This window comes from Cibotium barometz, chromosome 14, assembly GCF_041138505.1.
Source record: "Cibotium barometz isolate CiBa-2024 chromosome 14, ASM4113850v1, whole genome shotgun sequence".
NCBI lineage: Eukaryota > Viridiplantae > Streptophyta > Polypodiopsida > Cyatheales > Cibotiaceae > Cibotium > Cibotium barometz.
The window spans coordinates 19,764,520-19,789,665 of record NC_141059.1 but is presented as its reverse complement, the minus strand read 5'-3'; the positions used below and the strand labels follow the sequence as shown (position 1 = coordinate 19,789,665).

The 25,146-nt window shown below is 39.5% G+C and overlaps 1 protein-coding gene across 1 annotated transcript; it reads left to right on the top strand.

The window, feature by feature from the left end:
* The first annotated feature begins 13,712 nt into the window (after positions 1–13,712).
* On the top strand, positions 13,713–16,539 carry LOC147631764 (uncharacterized). Its single transcript, XM_086808300.1, has one exon. It carries the CDS (start codon positions 13,822–13,824, stop codon positions 15,418–15,420), a length of 1,599 nt encoding a protein of 532 aa, XP_086664426.1. The 5' UTR covers positions 13,713–13,821; the 3' UTR covers positions 15,421–16,539.
* Positions 16,540–25,146: the final 8,607 nt, after the last annotated feature.

The window sequence follows — 25,146 nt, the reverse complement described above, 5'->3', positions numbered from 1 at the left end:
TGAACTTTTATTTTGTATGAATTTCATTACACAATTACAATCTTTTACTGGTACTTCATAAATTCTTGACATTTCTTGCTTCTCGGTTGATCCACTTTAGCCAATTTGCTCTGATACCAACTTTTATTTTGTATGAATTTCATTACACAATTACAATCTTTTACTGGTACTTCATAAATTCTTGACATTTCTTGCTTCTCGGTTGATCCACTTTAGCCAATTTGCTCTGATACCAACTGAAAGATCCCTGCTCCCTCTGCACAACAAAATTGGTGGTGCTAGCAGCGGAAGTAGCACTTCTTGCGCAAGGCACAGCCTTTCACTCAAGGCCTCGCCCCATGGATATCCGGACAAGAGACTAATCCCTCTGTTCTTCCAAAATCGACGAACCCGAAAAAACTTCCCTCGCCCAGAAAGCACGGGCGATTCCTCCAGGGTATTTTTATTCTAATGTAGTCAAGAGCCTTAACTAACCAAACTAATTTGACCAAACCCATAAGTCACATGATCAGATCAAGGAAAAGACTTACACTTGGATCATAGAGACCAACGCTTTTTTCCTCATCGAGAGGCACAACCGTTGATTCTTTTCCATAGAACAAAGACTATCCGGGATTTACTTCATCTATCGTACCATAACAGAAGTGAGTCTCATTTTAGGGATCCATCAGTCCAGCCTAACCCGTTCCAGTCCTATGAATGGATGGATGGATGTGATGTGAATAGAGGTGATGAGAATGAGAGGTAAATATATGTGATGAGATGTGATGTGAATCAGATATATGGGAATGGATGGATGGATGGATGCGATTTGAATAGAAGTGATGAGAATGTGAGGTGAATAGATGTGATGATATGTGATGCGAATCAGATAGATGGGAAAGAATGGATGTGGATGAATGAGATGAGATGTGTATGAATGAGATATGATGTGGATAGAAGTGATGGATATGAATGAATGTGAATGTGATGGATATGAATGAATGTGATGGGATGGAATGTGAATCGGGATAGATGTGAATGAATGAGATGTGAGGTAAAATGAATGAGATGTGATGTGAGTGAAAATGATGTGGTCTGAATGAGATGTGATGTGGTCTAAATGGATGAGAATAGGAATAATTATGAAATGGTTGTGGAATTAAATAATGTGGATTGATGATGGAACAATGTGGAAAGATAAGAATTCGTTATAGAAACTGTATTTATGACATGTTTTTAAATGACTGTTTTATGTCAAGAATTTTGGAGAAGCATTTTGACCGTCTTGTGTATGAGGTCCTGGAGACCTATTTTGATAAAGTTGCAACAGCTGACGGAGAGTCAATGGAGGACGTCTCACGTAGCAAGGTCAGCCGAGGTCTTGTGACCAGCCTCGATTCGATTGAAATGGTGAGCTTCCAGTACGGTGGATGAGGGACCAAGGAAGCGGCCTATGAGTGAAGCGCTAGGTCACCTGCGAAGGATCCTAGAGGGTGCCGACCATATGGTGCTCGGGCTCTAGGTCACCGACGATACCCACATGTGCATCGTGGAAGATATTGGAACAAGGAGTAAGAGTTGTTTTCTGAATTCGGGCATGGATCTGGTTGATTGACCTTGCTGGTCCTCAACAGATGAGTCCATGGCTCTTTTATATGGATCCGTTCGTTGATCTTGCTAATCTTCAACGGAGATTCCATTTTGATATGTGAATATATTGCCGGTTATTATGAGCTGGGAACTATCGAAAAGACCCCTGAGTGGACAGGTGGTGAGCGTTCTGGTTGCCAATGATGCCATAGATACACCAATGAAGGAATGATTGGAAATAAGGATTCAACCAGAGATTTTGAGTATTATGATGAGTGACACAATTGTTTCATTAAATGATTATTTTTAAAGATAGCTGATTCTGCGAAAACGGTAATTTCATATTGGGTGTGTAAGTGGTGTGACTAGTTTTAAGTTTGCACATCCGGCTAGGGGGCCTCGGAACTCTTTTCCCTGGTGCCTGTGATAAAACCTAACCAAATTCTTAATTGGATCCCATCACTACAGTGGTTGGGCGGTTGGCTCTAACCCATGAAACTGGATGGGGTTAGGCTGGACTGATGGATCCCTAATTTGAGACTCAATTTTGTTATGATACCATAGATGAAGTAAATCCTGGATAAAAATTATTCTATGGAAAAGAATCAAAAGCTGTGCCTCTCAATGAGGAAAAAAGTGTTGGTCTCTATGATCCAAGTGCAATCTTTTCTGTGATCTGACTATGGGACTTATGGGTTCAGTTAGATCAGTTCAGTTAGTTAAGACTTTAGACTATGTTAGAGAAAATTTTATCCTGGAGGAATCGCCCATGCGTTTTGGGCAAGGGATGTTTTTTCGGGTTCGGTTTTGGAAGAACCAATGGATTAGTCTCTTGTCTGGATATTCGTGGGCGAGGCTGCGAGTGAGGGACCTTGCCCCGTGCAAGAAGTGCTACTTCCGCTGCTAGCACCCCTGAATTTGTTATGCAGTGGGGTCAGGGATCTCACAGCTGCTATCAGAGCGAATTGGCTAATATGGGTCAATCGAGAAGCCAAAAATGTCAAAAATTTATGAAGAAGCTATAAAAGGTCGTAATTATGTGATAAAATTCATACAAATTGTTATTCAGACTGAGATTCATAAATTAGTAATTGGGTCTTCAGATGGAAGTACCATATTTGCATGGAATCCCTGACTTGCTTGACTCCTAGACATGATGGTATTTACCTTATAGTTCCAAGGACCGTGACTACCCGTATATATCAAGGGTATAACTGTAGCTCTTTACTCGCAGTATATACGAGTAAATCTAAGACTTGAAATTATAAGCATAAATGCTATCCAGATGATGAATTCAAATGTGGTTGATATGATTTTTAAATTTTGGTTGAGAATTGATGAGTTGATTTGGATTCTGATTGAAAAATGATGATTCCTGAATTTTGGTTGAAATGTAATAAGCTGAGCAAAACCACAATGAGGATGAATGGTCCCTGTGATGATGTTCATAACTGGAATGAAGTTAATGACTTCAACAAATCACTACAAGATTAGTGGATTATGCTAACAGATTGCTGTGCTGTTAACACTTGACCCACTGGATCAAGTTAAGGGATCGTAAATTAAAAATCTATATAATTGAAAATTCCCTTGGAGGACTCTTTAGATAGAAAGTTCAGTCTAATGGACCATTATTGTGATAAGGATTTGAATGATATGATCTGAGTGAATTGTTAGTTGATGATGAGTTCTAAATAAGGGATCTTTATCTCATGATTCTGTTGGATTCACCACACTATAAGGAACCCCAGAATCAGTTGGGTCTTAAGGAAAAGAGTTCTCCTCTAATTTTGCGAAATGAGAACATCTCGCGTTTTTTAAGTAGGGAAGGATGTAAGATTCCTCCCTCCAGCTTTTGAGGTGTGCAGGTGTAAGAACCTCCCCTTCTGATCTTATAATTATTCCCCTCTCTGAAATAAAAGAAAGATCCTGTTTTACCCTGTTTTGGCCTAGAGAGAGAAAATGTCTAGAGGGAGGTAATTCAAAATTGAGATATTTTTGGATATAAAAATCCTCCTAGTGTCTAAAATGGTTTCCCCTAAAACAGAAATTCAAAAAGAACTTTCCAATGTGCAATTGAAATTAATTGAAAATAGGTAAAAAGGACCTTAGCCTAAGGGTCTAGATTTCCAAAAAAAATTTAATTATGCTCCAATTAAGGTTCCTATGGACCAATAAGATTAATCCAAATGTAGGGAGGAGATAAATTGAAGAATAAAATAAAATCCCCCAAAAATGAGTAAATACTCACATAAGATGAAGAGTTGAGTAAGGACAAGGTTTAATCACTTAAAAATTTCTTATGCATAAAATAAATTTACCAAAAATTTCTCTTTTCTTTTAATTAAATATTTATGCATAAATACTAAAATTTATTTCACCTGAATATGATGAAAATCATTCTTTTTGCATAGGATGTCCAATCCTAAAATATGGTAGGAAGTCCTCTTTTAGCATTATGCATAAAAATAAGATATGTATTATTTTTTAAAAATTTTACCATACTTTTTAATTTTTTTTAAATAATAAAACATTGTAATGCAAATATGATAGAAGATCTATTCTTAAACTTAAATCTAAACTATGAATTTAAATCATAATTTTAACCATAATCATAAACTTAATTATGATTATTCTACTAGATTAAGCTATATCCATTATTCCTGTTTTCCCAAATTGATAGGATTATCTCTTTCTCATTTAGAATCAATTAAAGTAGTTCTTAACTACTTATAGATATTCTAAAAGAATTTACCATTATTTTGTTAACATAAAAGCATAAAAAAATTACCATTTTCTTATTCTCTAGCTTAACAAGCTTAGAGTTTGGTTTTGAATTAAGAATTTATCAATGAGAAGCATTCTTTTGCTAAAGAATTAGCCATAGGAATGACTATTCTCTTTGGAGAGAGAGATATACATAAGAAAGCATTCTAACTAAGCATAAAGATTTACTTTTTGGAGAGAGAGATATACATAAGAAAGCATTCTAATTAAGCATAAAGATTTACTTTTTCTTGACTACACATTAAAATTCTTAGGGAAATCTTGATTTGAATTTAAAACAATCAATTAGAAACTTGTCAAGCTTGAGAGGGGTTGAGAAGAGGAGGCATTTGAGAATATTAACAAAAAACCATAAAATTCATTCTTACCTCCAAGGATTGGCTTTCTTCTTTTTCTAGAAGTGAAGTCCCCAACCAATCAATTGGTTTAGCAAGTGGAGAAGAGAGCTCCAAGAGTTAATGAAGAGAGAGAGAAGCTCCAAGCTCCCCAAAAGTAGAGGATTTTTAAGGGATAATAGAAAATATGATTATTTTAATGTAATATTGGCATGGTATAGCTCACAGATGAGAATACAAAAGAATGAGGGTCTATTTATAGGTGAGGGAGGCCACTAATTGAGTCCAACTGGGTTCTAGAATTTTTCAGCTTCAGTTTGACTGAATTTAGACAAGATTTGGACTAGTTTGGCTCCCCTATCCAGTTTGATCCAGGAGAGAGGAGAGATAAAAATATCACAATGTTTTTGAATTAAAAACCCTCCCACACATGTGAAGGAGGTGCCTGCCTCAAAGTTCCCCCTCTCCTTACTAAGGTGTTAAAAATTCATCATTTTTCTAAAATATCTCATTTTTTTAGTAATATCTCTTAATTTTAAACTAATAAACCTTGTACTTGGTCAACTCTTCATCTTATGTGAGCATTTACTCATTTTTAGGTATTTTCTTTTATTCATTGGATTTATCTCATCCCAACACATGGATTAATCCTATTGGTCCATAGGAACCTTAATTGGACCATAATCGAGAAATTTCTGAAAATCTAGACCCTTAGGCTAAGGTCCCTTATATCATTTTTAATTGATTCCTAATGCACATTGGAGAATTTATTTTGAACTTCTGTTTTAGGAAAATATATTTTAGATATTATGAGAATTTTTATATCTAAAAATATCTCAATATTAAATTATCTCTCTCTAGGCAAAAATAAGGAAAAATAATATTTTCTTACATTCTAAAATAGGAAATGATTATAGGGGATTGAGGTAAAAGCTTATTCATTATTCAAGCTAAGGAGGAATCTTACATTTATGACAAATTCCCTCAATTCCCAGTGGTCACCCCCTCTCTTTTGTGCAATGAAATACCTTGTTTACCCTATTCTAACCTAGAGAGAGAAATTTGTGTTAGAGAGAGAAGACCACATCTTGGAAATATTTTGATAGAGAAATTATCCCAGAATTTATGATCACATTCCCCAAAGCAGAATCTTAAAAAGGATTTTCAGTTGAGAGATATTTTGGATGGTGAATGCACATCGCACATAAGGTAAGAATTAAGTCTAGTGGAATTTTGATAAATCCTTTTGATGAAAAATATTCTTCTAGGCTCTATAATATAGATAGATTGATTAGAAACCAAAAAGGATTTATAGATTGGGTTAAATTCTTGGATGGTGGGTGCATGGAAACACACCCTTATTCAAAAAATGATAGTGTAAAAATTTTCAAAGGCCAAAAATAAGAGATCTTTCTAGGTATCAATATTTACACACATGGGAAATGTGGAACATAGTAAAAATATATGATAATTGTCATAAAAAAAACATAAAATATTCAAACATGTGTGGTGGAAAACAAGTGGCAAGTGGTGGCATGGACTTAGGAGAGTGTGACTATTGTAATAATGAGCAAATTGACACCTTACAAGGAGAGAAATCACACTTCAAGAGAGCACCTAGAAATCACATCAAGGGGCCATTTTTTTATTCAAAAAGTACATGAAGTGGCTAGATACACCCATGCGTGCATTGAGGAAGATTCGGATGGACTAAAAAGAATGACTTTTGTGAATCAAATTTTGATATACATCATTCGCATCTACTGGGTATCCCAGGTAGTCTGGAGCCTTGGCTATCACATGCCATAAATTCAAGCATTGTCTATAGATAAAAAACAACACACAAAATCAAAGAAATTCAAACATACATCAGTATGCAATACACAAGTAATGATCCTCTTGTTCATGGATTATCCTGTCTGGTTTCATCAAAACCGTGTTGAGCCATCAAGCCACTAGGACCGGTCAGACTATCCTCAAGGCCATCTAGTCATGAGAGGATCGCCGCCCGCGAGTTCAATAGTCATCTAGGCCATCTTGTCACATTGACCACCCGACTATGAAATCCAATATAGTCATATGGGCCATCTGGTCGCAATGGCCACCCGATTGCGAAATCCAATACAGTCATTTGGGCCATCTCGTCACAATGACCACCCGACTGCAAAATCCCATACAATCATATGGGCCATCTGGTCACAAATGACCACCCAACGCGAAATCCGCTACAATCATTCGGGCCATTTAGTTGTAAATGACCGCCCGACTGTGAAATCCAATATAGTCATCTGGGCCATCTAATCGCCAATGACCGCCCGACTGCGAAGTCCAAGATATCTGGCATCGTTGTCGTCCAATGAGTCATTTGGCATCGTTGCCTCCCATATACAAATCTTGCTCCTTGGGCTATCTAGCATCATTGCCACCCACTAGATCATGTCCAAGTAACCATTATAAGCAGAATAATGATCAGTTCCAATTCCTATATATATATATATATATATATATATATACACACACACACACAATGAAGAGAGATAGAGGAACAATCACTCCATCTTGAAGCTGTCTTGATCGATCGCAAGACATCCATATCTGTACTTCAAATACATCTGGACCAACCATTTCTTCATAAGCTCGAAGTATATCTAGATAGTCCTAGAAGTAATTCTCTGGTATCCATTTTGCATTCAATAGCGAATAATTCTTGAATTCCAAGAGGAACTTTCTAACCACTGTCTTTCCTCTTTTTCTTATAGAATGAAACACAATCTCTTCTGGCTCTTCCACCCTTGGTGGATCCTCCAAAACAGGCTCCTCTGAGAGTAACCTATACATGGTTTCAATAAACTATGATGGAAGGCATTATGTGTTCGGCGTGAAATGTCAGAAAAACGTTCATGTCGTGAACAATTTTCTGCACTTTCACGTGTTCAAAAATTTTGCTTCGGACTCAAAAATCCACGTTACCTTGATATAATTTTTATTGGTCTTAAGAATTTCCTTAACCTTAATCTAACAATATCGGGATCGTGAGTTCGATTTGATTAAGGCGTGAAACTGCTGAAATAGTTTACACTGTGAAGTGAAAACGATTCACGTCGTGAAAGGAAATCAGTTCACGTCATGAAATGCAAATGGTTCATATCATGAAAGGCTCTGAATTAGTTCACATCGCTGTGAAGTGAAAACGATTCACGTCGTGAAAGGAAATCAGTTCACATCATGAAATGCAAATGGTTCATATCATGAAAGGCTCTGAATTAGTTCACATCGTGAAGTGTAAATCGTTTACATTGTGAACATTTTCTGCTAGTTCATGGTTCTTAATTTTGTTAGATTCATAGTGTCAGAGGTGTCAGGATAAGGTTACCCATTTTTAGCAAGGTAATCCAATGAATTGCAGTGCTAATTTTCCGCAATGATGTTGGGATAATTTCACGCCGTGAAGTTACAGAGAGTGTTTCATGTCGTGAAATGGTGTCCTGCATTTTCACATGAAAAATTCTTGCATCGACTGAGATGCGTTTGGGTGCAAAATATCTATCTAGATGCTTCCAAAATGATTGTGCCACACATAAAGAATGTAATACAAGTTCAAGACACAATCCATGGCTCCTTATTTTTATAATTTTAATAAAATTTTTGCAAGGAAAGAAAAATAGAGCATCACCCTACTCATTCACATTAACGATTCTAGTGATGTCAACATCAAAATTGACTAGAAAAAATAGTGGAGCCTTCTTCCAAGGCCACTCCACCACATATATACACAACAAAATAACCAATTTCTCACAATTTTTCACTTCCACTCAAATCTTTTCCATTCATTCCATACACAATGCACTACCAGAATGCAAAGACCATGATGAATCTTATGTAATGGGAGCCGAAACTTAAAGAGTATGGAAGAAACAAAGGTGTTTCCTCGGCAGCAGTAGCAGCGCCAAAAATGTTATGGGCTACCACACCTCCAAGAGGGAACTTAATGCATTCACCTTTGGAAAGAGCTATAGAACATAACTGTCATAGGACACTTACCAATGCTTCTAACTTGTGTCCCTTGAGGTCTCCAAGCTCACTTGAGAGGCTCCAATCCTCCAAGATCCACCTCCATGCTGTCACCATAGAGTCGCTCACACCACCACACAAGGCAATCACTCTCACTCCTTAATACAAGTATAGAGAAGGCACAAGTGCTAGAATGCTCTCTGTCAGTATCTCTCTCAAGAGACAAAAGCAAGAACTCTCATAGCACAAAGGGAGATTGTGTCCATTCATTATGAGAAAATGCATTATATACAATTGGCCCTTATTCACACTTGGGCGCCCAAAAATTACTTAACTAAGGCCTTGGGTGGCCAATATCTCATAATGTACAACTTTTATAGTGCCTTTACATGACACTTATTAATGTCCTTAAATGGAGGAGCATATTTGTTAATCCAAAATGGGACTAACACTCTGATGGGCATGTATGCCTCATGGTCTCTTTTCTAAATTTTTCCTAGTAGGATACTAATATGACAATCATTTGTCTAAATCATTTGTTTATGAGTTAGGGTATTCTGTTGAGATACATGAAATTTTGAAACAAATACATGCTAGTTTCTACTTACATGATAGGAGATAGATTGAATATCTACTAGGTTATTGGGATTACTATAAAGCTAATTGTCTTAATAGTATCTCAAAGCCAATTGTCTTCCATACTTATAGATGGAGATAGGGTTTGATCCCTTTACTTATGGGAGTGATACCAGGGTAACAATCCTAATACATATCAAGGGACTAGATCCCATCACCGCATAAATCATAAGATATTTTGGGTGACATCTATAACACGTGGTAGATCCTAGCCTGCAAGACAAACACGAGCTAACTCTTTGTTTGTCTGTTTGGATGGATGCAGGTAATAGGATCTATTCTCTAAAAATACCTATGGGTTTATGCTCTACACTAAATGTTTGCAAATATTAGAGTCACAGGCTCCATGGACTTGTAACATGATTATTGTATACAAATCTGTTGTTATATAATCATGTTTAACATTTTCTTGGTCAAGCTGGATAAGGTTCTTGGATGTTTCTAACTGTGGATGTAGAAAACTGAAAACACACTCTCTCTCTCTCTCTCTCTCTCTCTCTCTCTCTCTCTCTCTCTCACACACACACACACACACACACACACACATAAAGGTTTGAATTAAATAAATTTAAATTTAAATACAAAAAAATAAAAAATATTTTTTAACCCTAAAAATATTAGCAATTAGAAATATACTTAAGATCCAGAAGGTTTGAATTAAGCTAAAAAAAATTAATTCTAAATGCTAAATATGATAAAAATTTAAGTTACTTCTCTCTCTCTCTCTCTCTCTCTCTCTCTCTCTCTCTCTCTCTCTCTCTCTCTCTCTCTCTTTTTAAAAAAACGTCCACGTTTGGGCGTGCGTTTTCAAAAAATATATTTTATTGGTGCAATGATATTTAACATTCACATTATACCGAATAAGAAAATATACACATAGCGAGCGCGTGCGTATGTGCACGCTCAAACACACACCCCTTATATATATATATATATATATATATATATATATATTTGGGCTAACCATTGTATATGTTCTCTCTTTTTTTCTATAATAGAAGATATATTACCAAAAATTACGTTACAAATGGCCACATGGCCGCCATGTAATGTGTAACCTTTCCCTCACTAATTACTCTTAACCACCACAGGTGTAGATGGGAGTACTCTCATCCAATATATAGCTGTGTCATTCTCCACCAAATGAGCTGACCTGCAAGGAAGAGACTTGCAACAATAGTAGCCCTTTTATACGACCTATGTGAGCTGTAATACCAACTTTTGCATCAAATATGAAGGCATTCCTAGTTAACCAGATATGTCACAAACCTGTCAATCTAAAAAAATGAAAGAAAAATGAATGTTCTGGGTTATCCAACCCTTTCGGAATCTTGCCAAAAATCTAGTCTTTAACCTTTATGGGCCTATCTGTCAACGAAATCCATATGTGAGAAAGGAAATCCCACACCTTCTTTGCCACCATCGGACATGAAATGAAAAGCTGCGGGTATATTTCCAAGCATGTAGTACAAAACACACAATTATCAGAATTAATCCACCGCTTTTGCAATTGGTCCCCCAATGGTAGGCCTCCAACTAGCATGCACCATAGGAACACCTTTTCTTGATATGGAATCTTAGACCACTAGCCCTGTAAGATTACTTCTTTCCACCATGCCCTACTTTTCCTGATGTTCCATACCCTATTAGCCTTCTCAGTGATCTAGCGTGCTTATCTTCCACCATCATATGATGGTAAACTTGATTTGTTGTATGCTGGACAATATCCAGAGGCTTTCTAAATGCCCAATCTAACCAAGGTTGCTGATCCTCCAATTGAGGAATATCATCAAACGGTGTAAGTCTTGCCCTCACCTTCTCCCATAATTGTACATATCCAAGTGGAACCCGAAAATATTGACGGATTTTTTAAAAAGACAATAAGTAGCCTCTACGTGGCAACAAAGCATCCATAATTCTCACTAGTCCCAAATCGAGCCGTTCTATTGAATTTTGGCTGCTCAACAAGTTTGTTAGGCCACTCCAGAAATCATGAAGTAGCCAACACCTCAACTACTGATCTGAAGGCTTCCATTTAGTGTGTGCTAACACCTCCTTCCATGAGATCATCAAATGAGAAAGGAGAGGTTAAGCCACCACTCGAACCTATTGGGAACCATTCACTACATCCAGCCATGTACCATCAATCTTGGGATTACCATCATGCACAAGTGCAACCTCCTCTATGAGGGCCTTAGCCATTACCACCCATGGCTCTTGAGATACACACATATCTTGAAATAAAGGCCATCTCCTAGTGACCATATGTAATCTGTCATCTAATAGGGCTGCCCCTCCACTCCTCTTTGGAGTAATAACATATTCCCAAGAAATTCATGTTTGCCCTTGCTTATTTCTTGCTCTTTTCCATAGCATAAATCTAATTGGCTGTTGTATCTGATGCAAAGGTTTGCTTGTCCATGGTAATAAAGGCAAGAAAAAAGATATCATACTAATCATAATGGATTGTGCCACTTTGAGCCAAACATCCGTAGGCTAACCCTGAGATTTTCAATACACAAACTTATCATTTATCCTTGCAGAAATCCATTTCAACAAAGCTGGGGCTCGCGGGGTGCCACGTACACAGGCACCCTGAAATCTACCTAGAGCCTCTCAAAAGGGGCTAGAGGATAGCTAGCGGGGTCCATGTTTAGGTGCACATTTGTTTGCGCCTTTCAGCTGGTGAGGTTGGTAGGCACATGCATGGGCTCGAGGTTTAGCTTGTCTCAAGAGCTCATGGTCTAGCTAGTAGGCGCAAAACTCGTGCAAGTTTGGCAACATCCGCGTTAGGCCTGCATTTAAAAAAAATAAATGTGTTTTTTCACGCTCTCTTGACTCACGCCACACACTTAGCTGGGGGAGCTTCCAGTGTTGGAGCATGCTCCCCTCATGAGCCCAACCAGGTGAGCTAGGGGGGCTCTAGGTAGATTTTGGGGTGCATGTATACGTGGCACCCCGTTGACCCTGGTAGTTGGTCATGTGGCTTTGGGACTTAGAAATTTTTCTAAGTCTCAGTGCCATGTCCAATCATTGGTCCATGCAAAATGTTATGAACATATGTACAGACACGTCTAGACATCACGTGTATAGACATGTGGGAGGTGGGATTCAAACCCAGTTTCTCTCTCATCCCAAGCATGTGCCTTACCAGCTCCACTATGGCACAACCGTGGCCAACCCACGTTTGCACACGTATATAGCCCGATGTTTATACACTTGCAGGTGGGGCACCGACTATCGATTGCGGACCCGGCCAAATGGGGTGCCACGTGTACAGGCACCCCGAAATCTACCTAAAACCAGCTAGGGGAGCCCCCTCATGGCATTTGGGGAACTGCCACGTGGGGGGGTCCCATAAGATATTACAAATGCATACAAGATAGAGATAGAGATGAATTTTTTGTTTAGTGTGCATATTGACCTTTTTTTGTTTGGTGTCAATAATTTGTTCCCGCTTGCAGTGGGAAGTGCATATTTTTGGTGTGCAAAGCTTATTTTCCAAGGTTGAATAAAATAGTGAAAAAATAATTTACGAAATATTGAAATAATAATTTTCGCAAATGGGATGCACGTCATTTAAAAAAGTGGGAATTACTTAAAGCGGTCTAGAAAGACGACAATGTCCATAAGTACTTTGCGTAAAGAGAAGTCAAGAAGCAAGGTAATTTGAGAACCATATAGAAAAGCCAATGAGGCAGTGACATGCAAAGACATGGAGAAGTTGCCATTGCAATATCTAGAAAGACGTAAAGAACATCAAACACTACACATGGGATGAGCAACATGCGGACGATTGTGCCACAACATTCCCAAAGAAGAAAGAAACGACGAGAACACAATACCTGGATTCGAACACGCATGAGCATCCAGCTGCTAGAGGACAGAAATCAAGGTAAACCGCAGAGCATGCAAAGCACAACATATCCATGCCCAATACACGTCCTATATCCATGGAGAACGAAGTACCAAACCACGAGCATGCAAATTGGCAAATGACAACGAGCACGGAGATGCGAAATTGCAGGAAGGTCCGAAAAAGTAAAAAACAACAATGGTGTCACGTCCGGACATCGGGAAGAAACATGTCAGAATCTAGCTTCGAGTAGCGACATGCAAAATCACAAGAAGCTCCACAAAAAAAAAAAGGAAAGCCGCCACCACAACACATCACCAAGAAACACGTGTCAAGGCTTAATAAAGCCCTGGTGAACTTGAGAGAAACTGATACGTCAACGTAATTAATTAATTTTATTTTTGTTTTTCGAGCCGGGGTCATTAAACTCGAGCAGAGAAAGGCTTTTGTCATTAGCTTCGTCGTCTCGGTCGTGAGGAGTCATTAATTAATGCATGCAATTTTATCTCAAAGGCCCAATAATAAATATGGTTAAAACAGCAAATTAAATATGTACGTTTTCAAGACCACTACTGCTGCAAAACCCTGGAAGTGGGAACCGTTTGAAAAACAAGCGAGCAGGCTATGGCGAGCGAGTTCATGAAATCGTTTAGAGGTCGGCTAACTACTGCAGAGTTCTTGAGAACCCTAAAGCTGGAAGGGGACAAGCATCAGGCGTTGCGCCTCTTCATATGGGCATCCAAACAGAAGCACTACAAGCACGGTTGGGAGGCACACAGGAGGATAACCGAGATATGGGGCCACAAAACGCAGTTCAAAGATTTCCTGCGTTTGCTGGAGCAAGCCACAGACCCTGATTTCCAACACACAGATGCAACTTTTACCCTCCTTATGAAGGGCTATGGATGGGCAGGTATGGTGGACTCTGCCCTTCAAACCTTCCATAATGTTAGAGTCTCTGGCTGTACCCCTAATGTCATCCACTTCACATGCCTCATCGATGTCCTCATCAAATCACATCAACTTGACACTGCCCTTACGTACTTCCATGACATGCTAGAGAGTGGATGCCCCCCCAACGTCTTCACATACAACTCCATCATGGTAGGTCTATGTGATGCTAATGATGTTGAACGTGCATGCGAACTTCTTGATGGAATGAAGGCAAATGGATGTGCCCCTAATGTGCATATATTCAATACTTTGATCAATGGGCTCTGTAAGGCTGGTCAAGAGAAGAAAGCCATGGCTACATTCAGAGAAATGCTAGAGAGAGGATGTAGCCCTGATGTGGTCACATACAATACATTGATCCAGAACCTTTGCAAACAGAATAGAGTGCATGACTCATGCTATCTCTTGGAGGAGATGGCATACAATAAATGCTTCCCGAATACCGTCACATACACGATATTGATCGATGGCTTGTGTAAAGAGGGCAAAGTAATCGAAGCCTATCAGCTGCTGCACAAACTGGAAAAAGTTTGTGATCCTGATGAGGTAACCTATGGGTCTTTGCTGAGTGGTCTGTTCAAAGCTGGAAAACTTGTGGAAACTGTGCAGGTTTTGAAAGAAATGGCTGTCAAGGGTTTTTATCCTAATTTTGTTACTTACAATGGGCTCATCATTGCCTTTTGCAAGGCAGGCGCCTTCCATGAGGCATACAAGATTTGGGATAAACTCAGGCAAAAGGGGGATGTACCTTATAGTTCCACTTACAGCTCCATAATAAATAGCCTCTCCAAGGCAGGAAAAACTAATGAAGCTTCCACGACTTTCAAAGAAATGAAGGAGAAAGGCAGGGTGCCAAATGTGATTACTTACAGCTGCTTGATAGATGGTTTTGCAAGGAAGGGAGAATTTGATGCTGCATTTGAGGTTTTTAAGGAGATGGAGGTGGCCGGCTGTAAGCCAGATGCACTTATTTTCAACTCATTGATCAATAGGCTATGTAAAGCAGACAAGCTATTGGAGGCACGTGCTTTAATCGATCAAATGTCGGAGAAGGGTTGCAAGCCGGGCCTCATAACATACAACACATACATGAATTGCCTTTGCAAGTCAGGTAAGGTGGAGAAGGTTGATCCCCTGCTAGAAGAAATGAAAGCCAAGGGTTGCCATCCCGATCCTGTTACATATCGAACAATCTATTATGGGCTTCGCAAGGCAGGGAAACTGCAGGATGCATCAAAGTTCAGGAAACTTGCAGAAAAGGGTGTTTGATGGTATCAAGGAGCAGCAGTTGATATGCAGTTTCAGGCATGGAACCAAATAGGTTATTGAGAGGAGCCCACCATCAAAGATCCGTTCCACATTTGCAGCATTGATGCTGAATACATGATTCCTTGTTCAATTGTGGGTTGTTGGCAACATACAGTATCATGGTTTGCCAGCAGTGATTTATCTCAATGGGTGGTGGTTGTGCCCATCATCATTGCCATGGGGTCGATTTCCTATGGCATCAGCATGTGTGGGTAGAGATTGTGAAACACAGAAAAGGCTGCTAAAAGAAATGAAAACCAAGGGTTGACTGTTACCCACCTGATAGCGTTACATACCAAATAATCTATTATGGGCTATGTGTGGCAGGGAAACTGCAGGGCGTATCAAAAGTCAGGAAACTTGCAGAGAGAGGTATTTGATGGTGTCAAAAATGATTACAATCACCTGCTAAGAACCTTCCGAGTACATCTTGTGAAGGAGCAGTTAACATGTAGTTTAAGGCATTGAACCAAAACAGGTTTCTGAGAGGAGCCCACCAGGTCTACATTGGCAGTATTGATGTTGAATGCATGATTCCTTTTTCAATTGTGGGTTGTTGGCAACATACAATGTTGTGGCATGCCATTAGTGATTTATCTGTGTGGTTGGTGGTGGTGCCCATTGTAGCTGCCATGGGTTCGACCTCCAAAGGCATCAGTGTGTGGATAGAGATTATGAAACACAAAGAAGGCTTTTAGGTAGGGTTGTGACAGAAGTTTTCTGAGATTTTACTGTAGTTGGGTGTACAGAATGGTGAAGCGTAATTTCTTTTGACGGGAGTCAATGGCAAACTCGAGGCATTTTGTGCTAGAATACTCCAATGGAGGACAAAGTGGGTTGTGACGGGCCCAATCGGCCGTATGGGCTAGCATGTATTTTGAGGCTAGGCTTATAGCTAGGGCTTCCTGGGAAGGGACACACTTGGTATAATTGACTTATGGGCAGTTATTGGCATTTGGTTAATGTGAAAGCCTATATTCAACTAAAGAAGTGTGCTTTTCTGCTTTATTATGAGTCCCAAGCCTATATAATGAGATCGGTTCATAAGTGTACAGGGGATCGAAACCCGAGCAAGGCCTAGACCTTGAGCTTTAGCAGCACCCCTTGTAGAGGGGTGGGTTACAGTGGTATAGGATGCAGTGGTGAAGGCGAGGAGTGAGATCGTGGTGTTGGTCTAGCCTCATAGCTTGGAAGTTGGGGGTGCTGCATGGGTTCTACGGTTGGGAGGTGAGCCACCAGCATCATCTTTTATGTGTTTGTTTGTGTGTTTGTATACGCAAGGGACGCTCAAGACATCAAGGGGCAGTTTCAGTTGGAATCCCGAACTGGGCAAATAGTCGGCAGGGTGGACAGGAGCGTGCAAATTTAGTTGAGATGATCCTGTATTTTGTATTCGTCCTTTCTTCTGGCTGACAGCAGGTCGGCGGCCTGTTGCTGGGCATGTGAAGAACCTATATAAGGCTAACTGGCTAAGCTAGATTCTGACCCCCTTTTGGGGAAGGTCAAGAGTTAGCATCCTTAGGCCGCCTACCCTGGTCCTAGAGATGGCCTCGGCTAGCACCACCTCCAGGCCGATGGCCAGTGTAATCCACCTCCTCCCCTAAGAAAAACTCCACATATAATTGCTTTGTGAAGTATATGGGAATCTAGCAGTTGTTCGGCATCCTCCCATGATATGCGGCAACATATCGACTATAGATATGTGCCGCCATACGAGGATGTGAACACCGTGGAATAGTAAGGGACTTGCCCGTCCCAGGACTCATCCCACGGTTATCGAGAAAAAGATCTAAGTAAGCTCCATCCCTAATCGGTCTAAAGCTTTTAAAGCTTTATTAACATGATTAAGACTTAATTAACAAACATAAGACAAATGCTGATAGAAAGATTGAGATGATGTGAGATATTTGCATTGAGACAGGGGCCTTTCTTAAATAGAGGCCGAAAGGTTACAAGTGAAGAGACACATCCCTGGGAAGGGGTGTGGCTCTTGAGTCAACGGTTATGTCCTTTGGACTTAGGGGTGTGCCTTTTAATGAATAGACATGTCCTTTGATAGTGACCCATGTGTAAGGGTGTGACCCTTCACAGGTGTCCTTTCAGTTAATAAGAGATTAATGAGTAATTAAGGAGAGAGATTAAGAGAGTTAGTCACAATCGTGACATTCCCTCCCACTTAAAATAAGACTTAGGAGTAGTTGTTGAGACTCTGGAAGAAGGGAAATGATTGAATTGCTTCTGCATCCAAAGCTCTAGCTGCTAGATCCCATGTCATGGCATTATTGTTGACCATAACAATCTTGCATATACCAAACTGAATATTAACTGCATCTGCAACTTGTCTCCTCTTTACCAAAAGCATGAGAATCATATCTGTAACTTGAGTAGAACTTTTGTTAACATCATTGGTAACTTCGAGCTTTGTCCAAGAAAAGACTGAATCTTCATTTGTCTTTAGAGAAACCATAAGCAAACTGTCTTGAATCTCCAATATCAAGGGTTGTGTCACCAAACTTTGCATTTGGGTAGTGACCATCATTTGGAAATCTAAAAGGGATTCCATTGGCTTGTCCGGAACACGGATGTCTTCAAGGGTTGTCGTAGATGAAGAAGAAATATCTTCCATATACTTTTCTTTGCTTAGAAAGTTGTTCTCGGAACAAATTATGTCCAAAGATTTATTTGTAACGATTGAAGTCATGTTGCAAGAGTCTGCGGTTGATTTATCCTTTGCACCACTGAAGGTAAAGACTGGAGTCTTCATTTTTGAAGAAGAATCATCATTCACCACGACGTCAGGTATCTGGTCAGAGACAAAGACTTCGTTTTGCACAGGCGGTGATGAGGGTATCGCTTCTGCCTGGGTCACGGCAAGAAAAGGAGTTGTGGACATTGTATTTGTCACACATGTACAAGAATCTTCTGAATCTTCAGCTTTCTCAGCAGGTATTAAGGCTTCCAATGTAGAAGGGGGAGGTTGAGGTTGTTTGCGCCTCTTAGACCTCTCAAGGATCCTCTTGCACGTGAGAATGAGTAAGTCTTCAACACTGCCACCAAGAGCTTGCAAGGACTTGAATGTAGGGCATTGCTCGCGAGGGGAAACTTGTCCAACGTTGCGGCGCTCATGATCGAGTACTTGACTAGGGTCGGACACACGTGCCACTAAGTAAGCCCATCTTGATATGGCTGATTTCTTTCTAAGATGTGATCCTTTGGAAGCTTCATGTTGCTGCTTCTGTTGCTGATGATTCCAATAAGAAGTTGGTTGCTTAGAACCGTAACATTTCCAAGAATATCCATGCTGAGGCTTGCCTTGCTCGCACGAAGATACTTTGTGTCTAGTTGTCTCTGAAGAACCATGCTTAGGGTGAGAGAATTTTTGTTGAGAAACATGTTGAAGCTCATCGATACGGATAGTGACCCATGTGTAAGGGTGTGACCCTTCACAGGTGTCCTTTCAGTTAATAAGAGATTAATGAGTAATTAAGGAGAGAGATTAAGAGAGTTAGTCACAATCGTGACAATCGGACCAAGACCACAGACCTGACGATATGTCAGGCCATGTGATACAGGAGCAATGCGATGGTGGGCTATCCACTCATCTACATAAACAATATCGTGAAGGCTACGAAGGGACGATAGCATCGCCTCCAAGTCTGCCACGATATGTAATGTAGACGGTGTGTCTCTAGCAGTCCTATGGATAGCCGCTAACTCGCGGTCTATCTCCATGAGATGAGGTCCACAATAGATGAGCGGCTCTCCTCGTGGCCCTCCTCGCGTGACTCCATGCTAAAACCTAAGCCTAACACAAACGGGCTATGTGTAAGGTCCAATGTGAAAGGCCAATGTGAAAGGTTCAATGCTTAGCGCTAAGTAGCACTAATGAAGCTATAAAACAATGCTAATGGGCCTACTAATGCTAATCCAAATCAAGAGAGCGAGGAGAGTGAAAACGGCTTGTGACAATGAGACAAAAAATAATAATCCGGTTTTATAACCTCGATCGCGGTTCGGTGGCATGCACTTTAGGGGTTGTAAGATGCACACTCCGGGATTTTAGGGTTAGTGAGACAAATAGCCAAGATACGCATTTGATTTTAGGGTTGGTGAAGGATCGACGAGTGCGATTTGAATTCAGTATCTTGTTTGAGGTACATGGATGGCTTAGATTTTGGGTCATTATCACAAACGAGGTATGTTTGTGACGGTCCAGATTCATTTCATACCTCGATCGAGATATGTAAACGGTTGGGATCGCATCTTCAAATGTGCGCGAATGGATGGGTCGGATTGTGTAGATGTACCTTGTTCAAGGTTTTTAAATGGTCTAGATTTCATCTTGTTATCTCAAACGAGATATGTGGACGGACGAGATTACATCTCTATACCACCTCGAACGAGATATTTCAATGGTCGAGATTATATTTCAATATCTCATTCGAGGTATGTGGACGGTGGAGATGGGCTGATTGAATATGCTGAATGTACATTTGAGCGGGATGTCTAGGGGGATCCACCGTGGCATTGATGTGGATCCAAGTGGCATGAATATCTCAATCGAGAGTGTGGTGGCGGTGACCTGTATTGGTGACATGGATGATGACTTAAAACCCGAACCTGCTAGCGTGGCATTAGTTGGTATCTCATTCGAGATATGTCACTTTAGGCTCGGGAGGCACGTGTCGTGTTTTAATTGATGGGATCGAGGTACTTCGCCCGAGATGCGTCGATGTCCCAATTTTAGAGAGAGTGAAGGAAAGTGAGTACCCTCATCATGCAACCACCCACAAGTAGAATTGGAACCAGAAGCAGTGTTAAACATCACAGAAAAGACTCTTAGAAACAAGATTTTAAAGGAGTATTTAGTCAAGTGGAAGCTTTTCTCAAGAGGATGCCCCTTGGAGAAAAAGAACAAAGTAAAGAAAGACTATCCCCAATTTGCAAGATGAGAACATCTAGGATCTTTCAGTGGTGGGAGAGAATGTAAGATCCCTCTTTCTATACCATAATTATAATATCACCTCAGTTAAAATTATGGTATAGAAAGAGGGATCTTACATTCTCTCCCAAAGGTGCAAATTCTAGTGAGACAATGTGATTTTCTTTTTTTAAGGTGTTTATTTAATAGGAAAGACTTGGAAGTCTAAGATAATAAGATTAGAAAAATAAAAATTCAAGTCATCTGGCCAAGCTAAGTATGTGCATAAATTTATTTTGGTTTTTCCAATGTGCACTTGTGTACATGTACACCCCTTTTGCACATTAGAGTTGGAAAGAGAAAAAAAATTAAGTTATGAAAGAAATAAATGAGTTGTTAAATAATAACAGTAACCCATATGCAAATAAAATATGCTAGGGTGTGTGAACATTAGTCTTAGTAAAAACTGTAAATAGAAGAAAGTGCACATTTTAATTGGTCTATAGTTGAATGGGTAAAAATCTAAAGTCAAAGGTTGGATGGTAAAGTGCAAAATCTTAGGTCTAATTTTTGGAGTACAATATAAATACAAAATGAGGAGATAAGCTTGAAGACTAATAGAAAACTCAAGCCATGCTTAAATGAGGGAGTTAACTTGATGTAAGAGTTAGATACATGTGGGAGTGGTTGGATGCATGAAAAATGAGAGGATGTATGAAGATTAAGGTTGACTTGCATAGCTATTGTGGGCTATCAATCTTGAGTTAACAAGGGGAGCTTGTGGAGTGGACATCGTCATTTTCAAGTATATAAAGGTCCCCTAGCCCTTGAGAAAATCCATGAGTTTTTTCTCTAAAAAGAAAAGGTTGTACTTCTACATAGGATGCACTGTTGCATATGCTTTTCATATGAGTGCGATTTCTAGGCATCAAGTACTCATCTAGGCCCAAAAAGGAGATGATTGGGATTTATGCAAGATCTAGGGATCACCCTATAAATTTGTGGGCTTTTGTGGAGGAGGAGACATCTGCATCAACCACACAAAGGGTATCGCACCACTCTTACAAGTCATTTAACAAGGTACAATTATACCTTTAGTTTAAAATTTTATCGTTTTCTTCATTTCTTACATTTTAATTATCAATTTCTCTAGGATACTAGGAAGGAAAAGAATTATGTGCATTAGTGTGCACGATTTAAATACACTTTAGGGATGGACTAAGTTCATTAAATAGAATTCATAGGTCTGCGACAAAATTTAGAGAAGCAATAAGGATTAAAAGTATTGTGATTAAGGAAAGTGAATGTTCAAGAAATAATGTAGAGAGAGGAGTTGCTTGCATGTGCTAGTTGTACATGTGTAAAGTATGACAAAGATTAAGCAGAGAATTCTAAGTCATTTTTTATCAATTTATAAAGTACCATTCTTAGAAAAGTAAATACCTAGGTATAAAGAGAGAGAAACCTTAAGCTTACACTAGGATTACAAACAAAAGGGGATGAGCCCCAATCAAAAGAAAAGTCTAAACTTGGAATTGGTTAGATATTTTGGAGAAATCTAAGACAAAGAAGCTCCTAATCTTATGTGCATAGAAGTGCACTAAAGACTCTTAAATTTCTCAACATCAGGATGATGAAATTTAGATAAGAGACGTAAGGAATTAACCATAGAAAAAAACCCTCATTATATGTGAAAGACTCTATTATAAAGGAAACCTGGAATAATCCTGAGAAGCTAAGAAAGAAAAAATCTTGAGAAGGCCTCGCTGGTTAGAGGAATTGGAGTTTTGACTGGAACGCTGTGATATCTCATTTACATTGTTTTAGATATGAAGTTGATGCATGTTACTTGAATCAACATCTTAAATTACTATTTGGACACTTTATTCAATATTAGATATGAAGATGATGCATGTTACTTGAATCCATGTCTTGAAATTACTGTTTGGACACTGTATTCAATGTTATGTGATTAGACATATGGAATTATGCATGATATGAAAAGAATTGTATGATGTTATGTTTTTCTTTTATGGAAGGGTTGTTTTTCAAAGGAGTGCCTGTGTGAACTTATTTAAGCGGTGTGTGCGAGTAAAATGGTAATTTTAATTATGGGTGTGTGAGTTCACATTAGCTCCATAGGTCCATTGATAGGGCGGAAGGCTAGATCCATGGGATAGTTGAGCCTATGAGTCTGGTTTAAGCAAAAAAAAAAAGAATCAAACACTGGAAAGTGGGTGGTAGGGTGGACCCGAGTTTGCAAATACTTTCTAAAACAAGAAAAAATGTATTTAGAACGAGAAACTTGGGGTGAGTAGCCTAGACCAATAGTAATAAATAAGGATATATGAGTTCTACCTTCATAATCGAGGAGTCGAGACATCTCGTTGAGCCTTGGTGGGGATCCACTCGATGTGATGTGCTTATGAGATTTATGAAGGCAAAACACCTGAAGGAATCATCCACCTTCCCTTATATAAGGATTATTCTAGACAGACTGAGGGGGGACGATGGAATAGCCAAGCATGAGATATTGTGATGTGAGGCCCCGAGTGAGTCTCTCTACCCTTAGTGTGATTTCCACTGCCAAATTATTGTAGAGATAGAGGGGTAGGAGTCTCACAAAATGCCATAGATATAGAAGGTCGAACATGTATAGAGGCAGGGCATGTATAAAGGCCAAAGAATAATTGAGTGTAAATAAGGGGCCAAGTATATAAGTGAACTATAAGCCTCATAATTACATTTTGATAATCAAATACTAATCATTTTCTTGCTCTAAGCAAGCTTTCAGAGTGTTACTCCCTTTTCAGTGAAACATGTGGTACTCCATGTTCATGAGTGCAAACCCTAATCCTCCATCTTGAAGAAATAAACAAAGAATCAAATTTGTAAACAAGATAGAAACATTATGGCCACAACCATGTTCACATGCATTATGGCCACAACCATGTTCACATGCATGCAACATTAAAATATTTGGATATGGCCATGTGCGCATTGCCGGTGGCATCCACAAGTTGTTCAAAGTCTATAACATACACCACAAATCGCTTGTATAGGCATGAACCAAAAAACCAAGTGTCATGTGTATCCCGCACTTGGACATATCTGTATAATACAAGGGTAAAGCCTACGGTGGTTACCTGGTCCCTTGTGAGTCCTTGTCTGAGCATTTGTACAAGTATCATACATGGTAATGGTCAGTGCATGTCTCGCACATCTTTGCAACCTTCTAGAATGATGTAGAGGTGTTTCAGGCACTTATCAGGCTTGAAGCTAGGTGTACGAGCACCAGTCTAGGTCTAGGAGTCAATATCCCGAGTGTGGCAACTAACAACATGGGAAAAGGGACGAGGGCTTGAAGGGCCATCATAATTCCATTTTTAATTGGTTTCACAGATAGCTAGTAACCCCTTATTACTCTTAATGGTAGTGTTTTTACACAACCCATAGGGTCAACCCCTAGCTTTACTTCCTATGATTTATTTTCACAAAGAGATATGCAGAGAGGAGAAACCTTGCACAAAAAACCTAATTCCTTTGGCAAAATCATAATTTAACGTTGGTCCAGTTTTTTTTAAAAAAAACTATTTTTGCACACATTTATTTTTTTAAATATAAGAGCACCACATGGCACAAGAGGCCAGCATTGAATTTTTTTTGCCTCTAAGATACTTCTAATAGGGAGTATTTTGACACTCGAGACTAGTGGGAGAGTTAGTTGGAGCACTATAAGAAACAGGTTGAAGACCGAAAAGCTGAATTGACAAGAGCTAAATCGTGGCACAAAGATGAGCAATGGAGAGTTCATATCATCAAGATGGTGATAGAGAGCGTAAAAGAGGAAGTGTACGCATGGCTAAGAACCAAATTGGAGTTGTCTATGATTTGAGGAGGAGCAACCCAAGACACCGAGAGCGTTGATCGAAGTGAGAGAGCTCTCTAGACAAGAGGAGCTCTCTTGGGTGGGTGACACTATCACAGATGAGGAGACTCCAACATATGTTTCATTGCATGGATTGCCAACTCTTCAATTTGAACACAAACCGAAACTAGTCGATCTCTTCGAATCTCGAGATGAGGATGAAGTCCGCCTGTGTTAGATTTTGAAAGACTTTTCGGAAAAGCTCCATGGAAATTGATAGAGGAGAATGAGACTACATCTCTTGAGCTTCCTCAAAGTCTTTCCGAGTCTGATACAAAGGAGGATGAGGCTACATCTCTTGTAGATGATGAGATAACCAAACCAAAGAGTTTGAAGATTGGGACACTAGATATGGAGCTGAGCATATAAATGGACTGGAAAATAAGTGGAGCAAAAGTGCATAATTTGTCTCAGTGCTCCAAGTTGTGGGAGGATGGAATGTTGCGTGCATCACCCACGTGAGTGTCACGTGGACATGCCTCTTACTAGCCACAAGTTGGGGGCAGTGTGAACAATTCATAAGCATCTCATTCTTGCACATAGGTCTTGGCACCACTGGCTAGAAAGCAATCCTCAATCCTGAAATGCAAACATCTAGAGATCACCAGAGAAGCTGTTAATCAACAAGTCAACTTTGTATGCATCAATAGATAAGTATGCAAAACTAGGATCTAAGTCAAGATCCAAGTTCATCATTGTAAATACAACATATTTAGCAATATATTTTGTTCTGTGTCTCCTCTATTGTCTTGGTCAATTCTGATGTTACACTAATCTCTCATGTGCTTATCTGCATCGCTCATGCGTCACTCACAACCTAAAAATGCTTTCTCAAAAA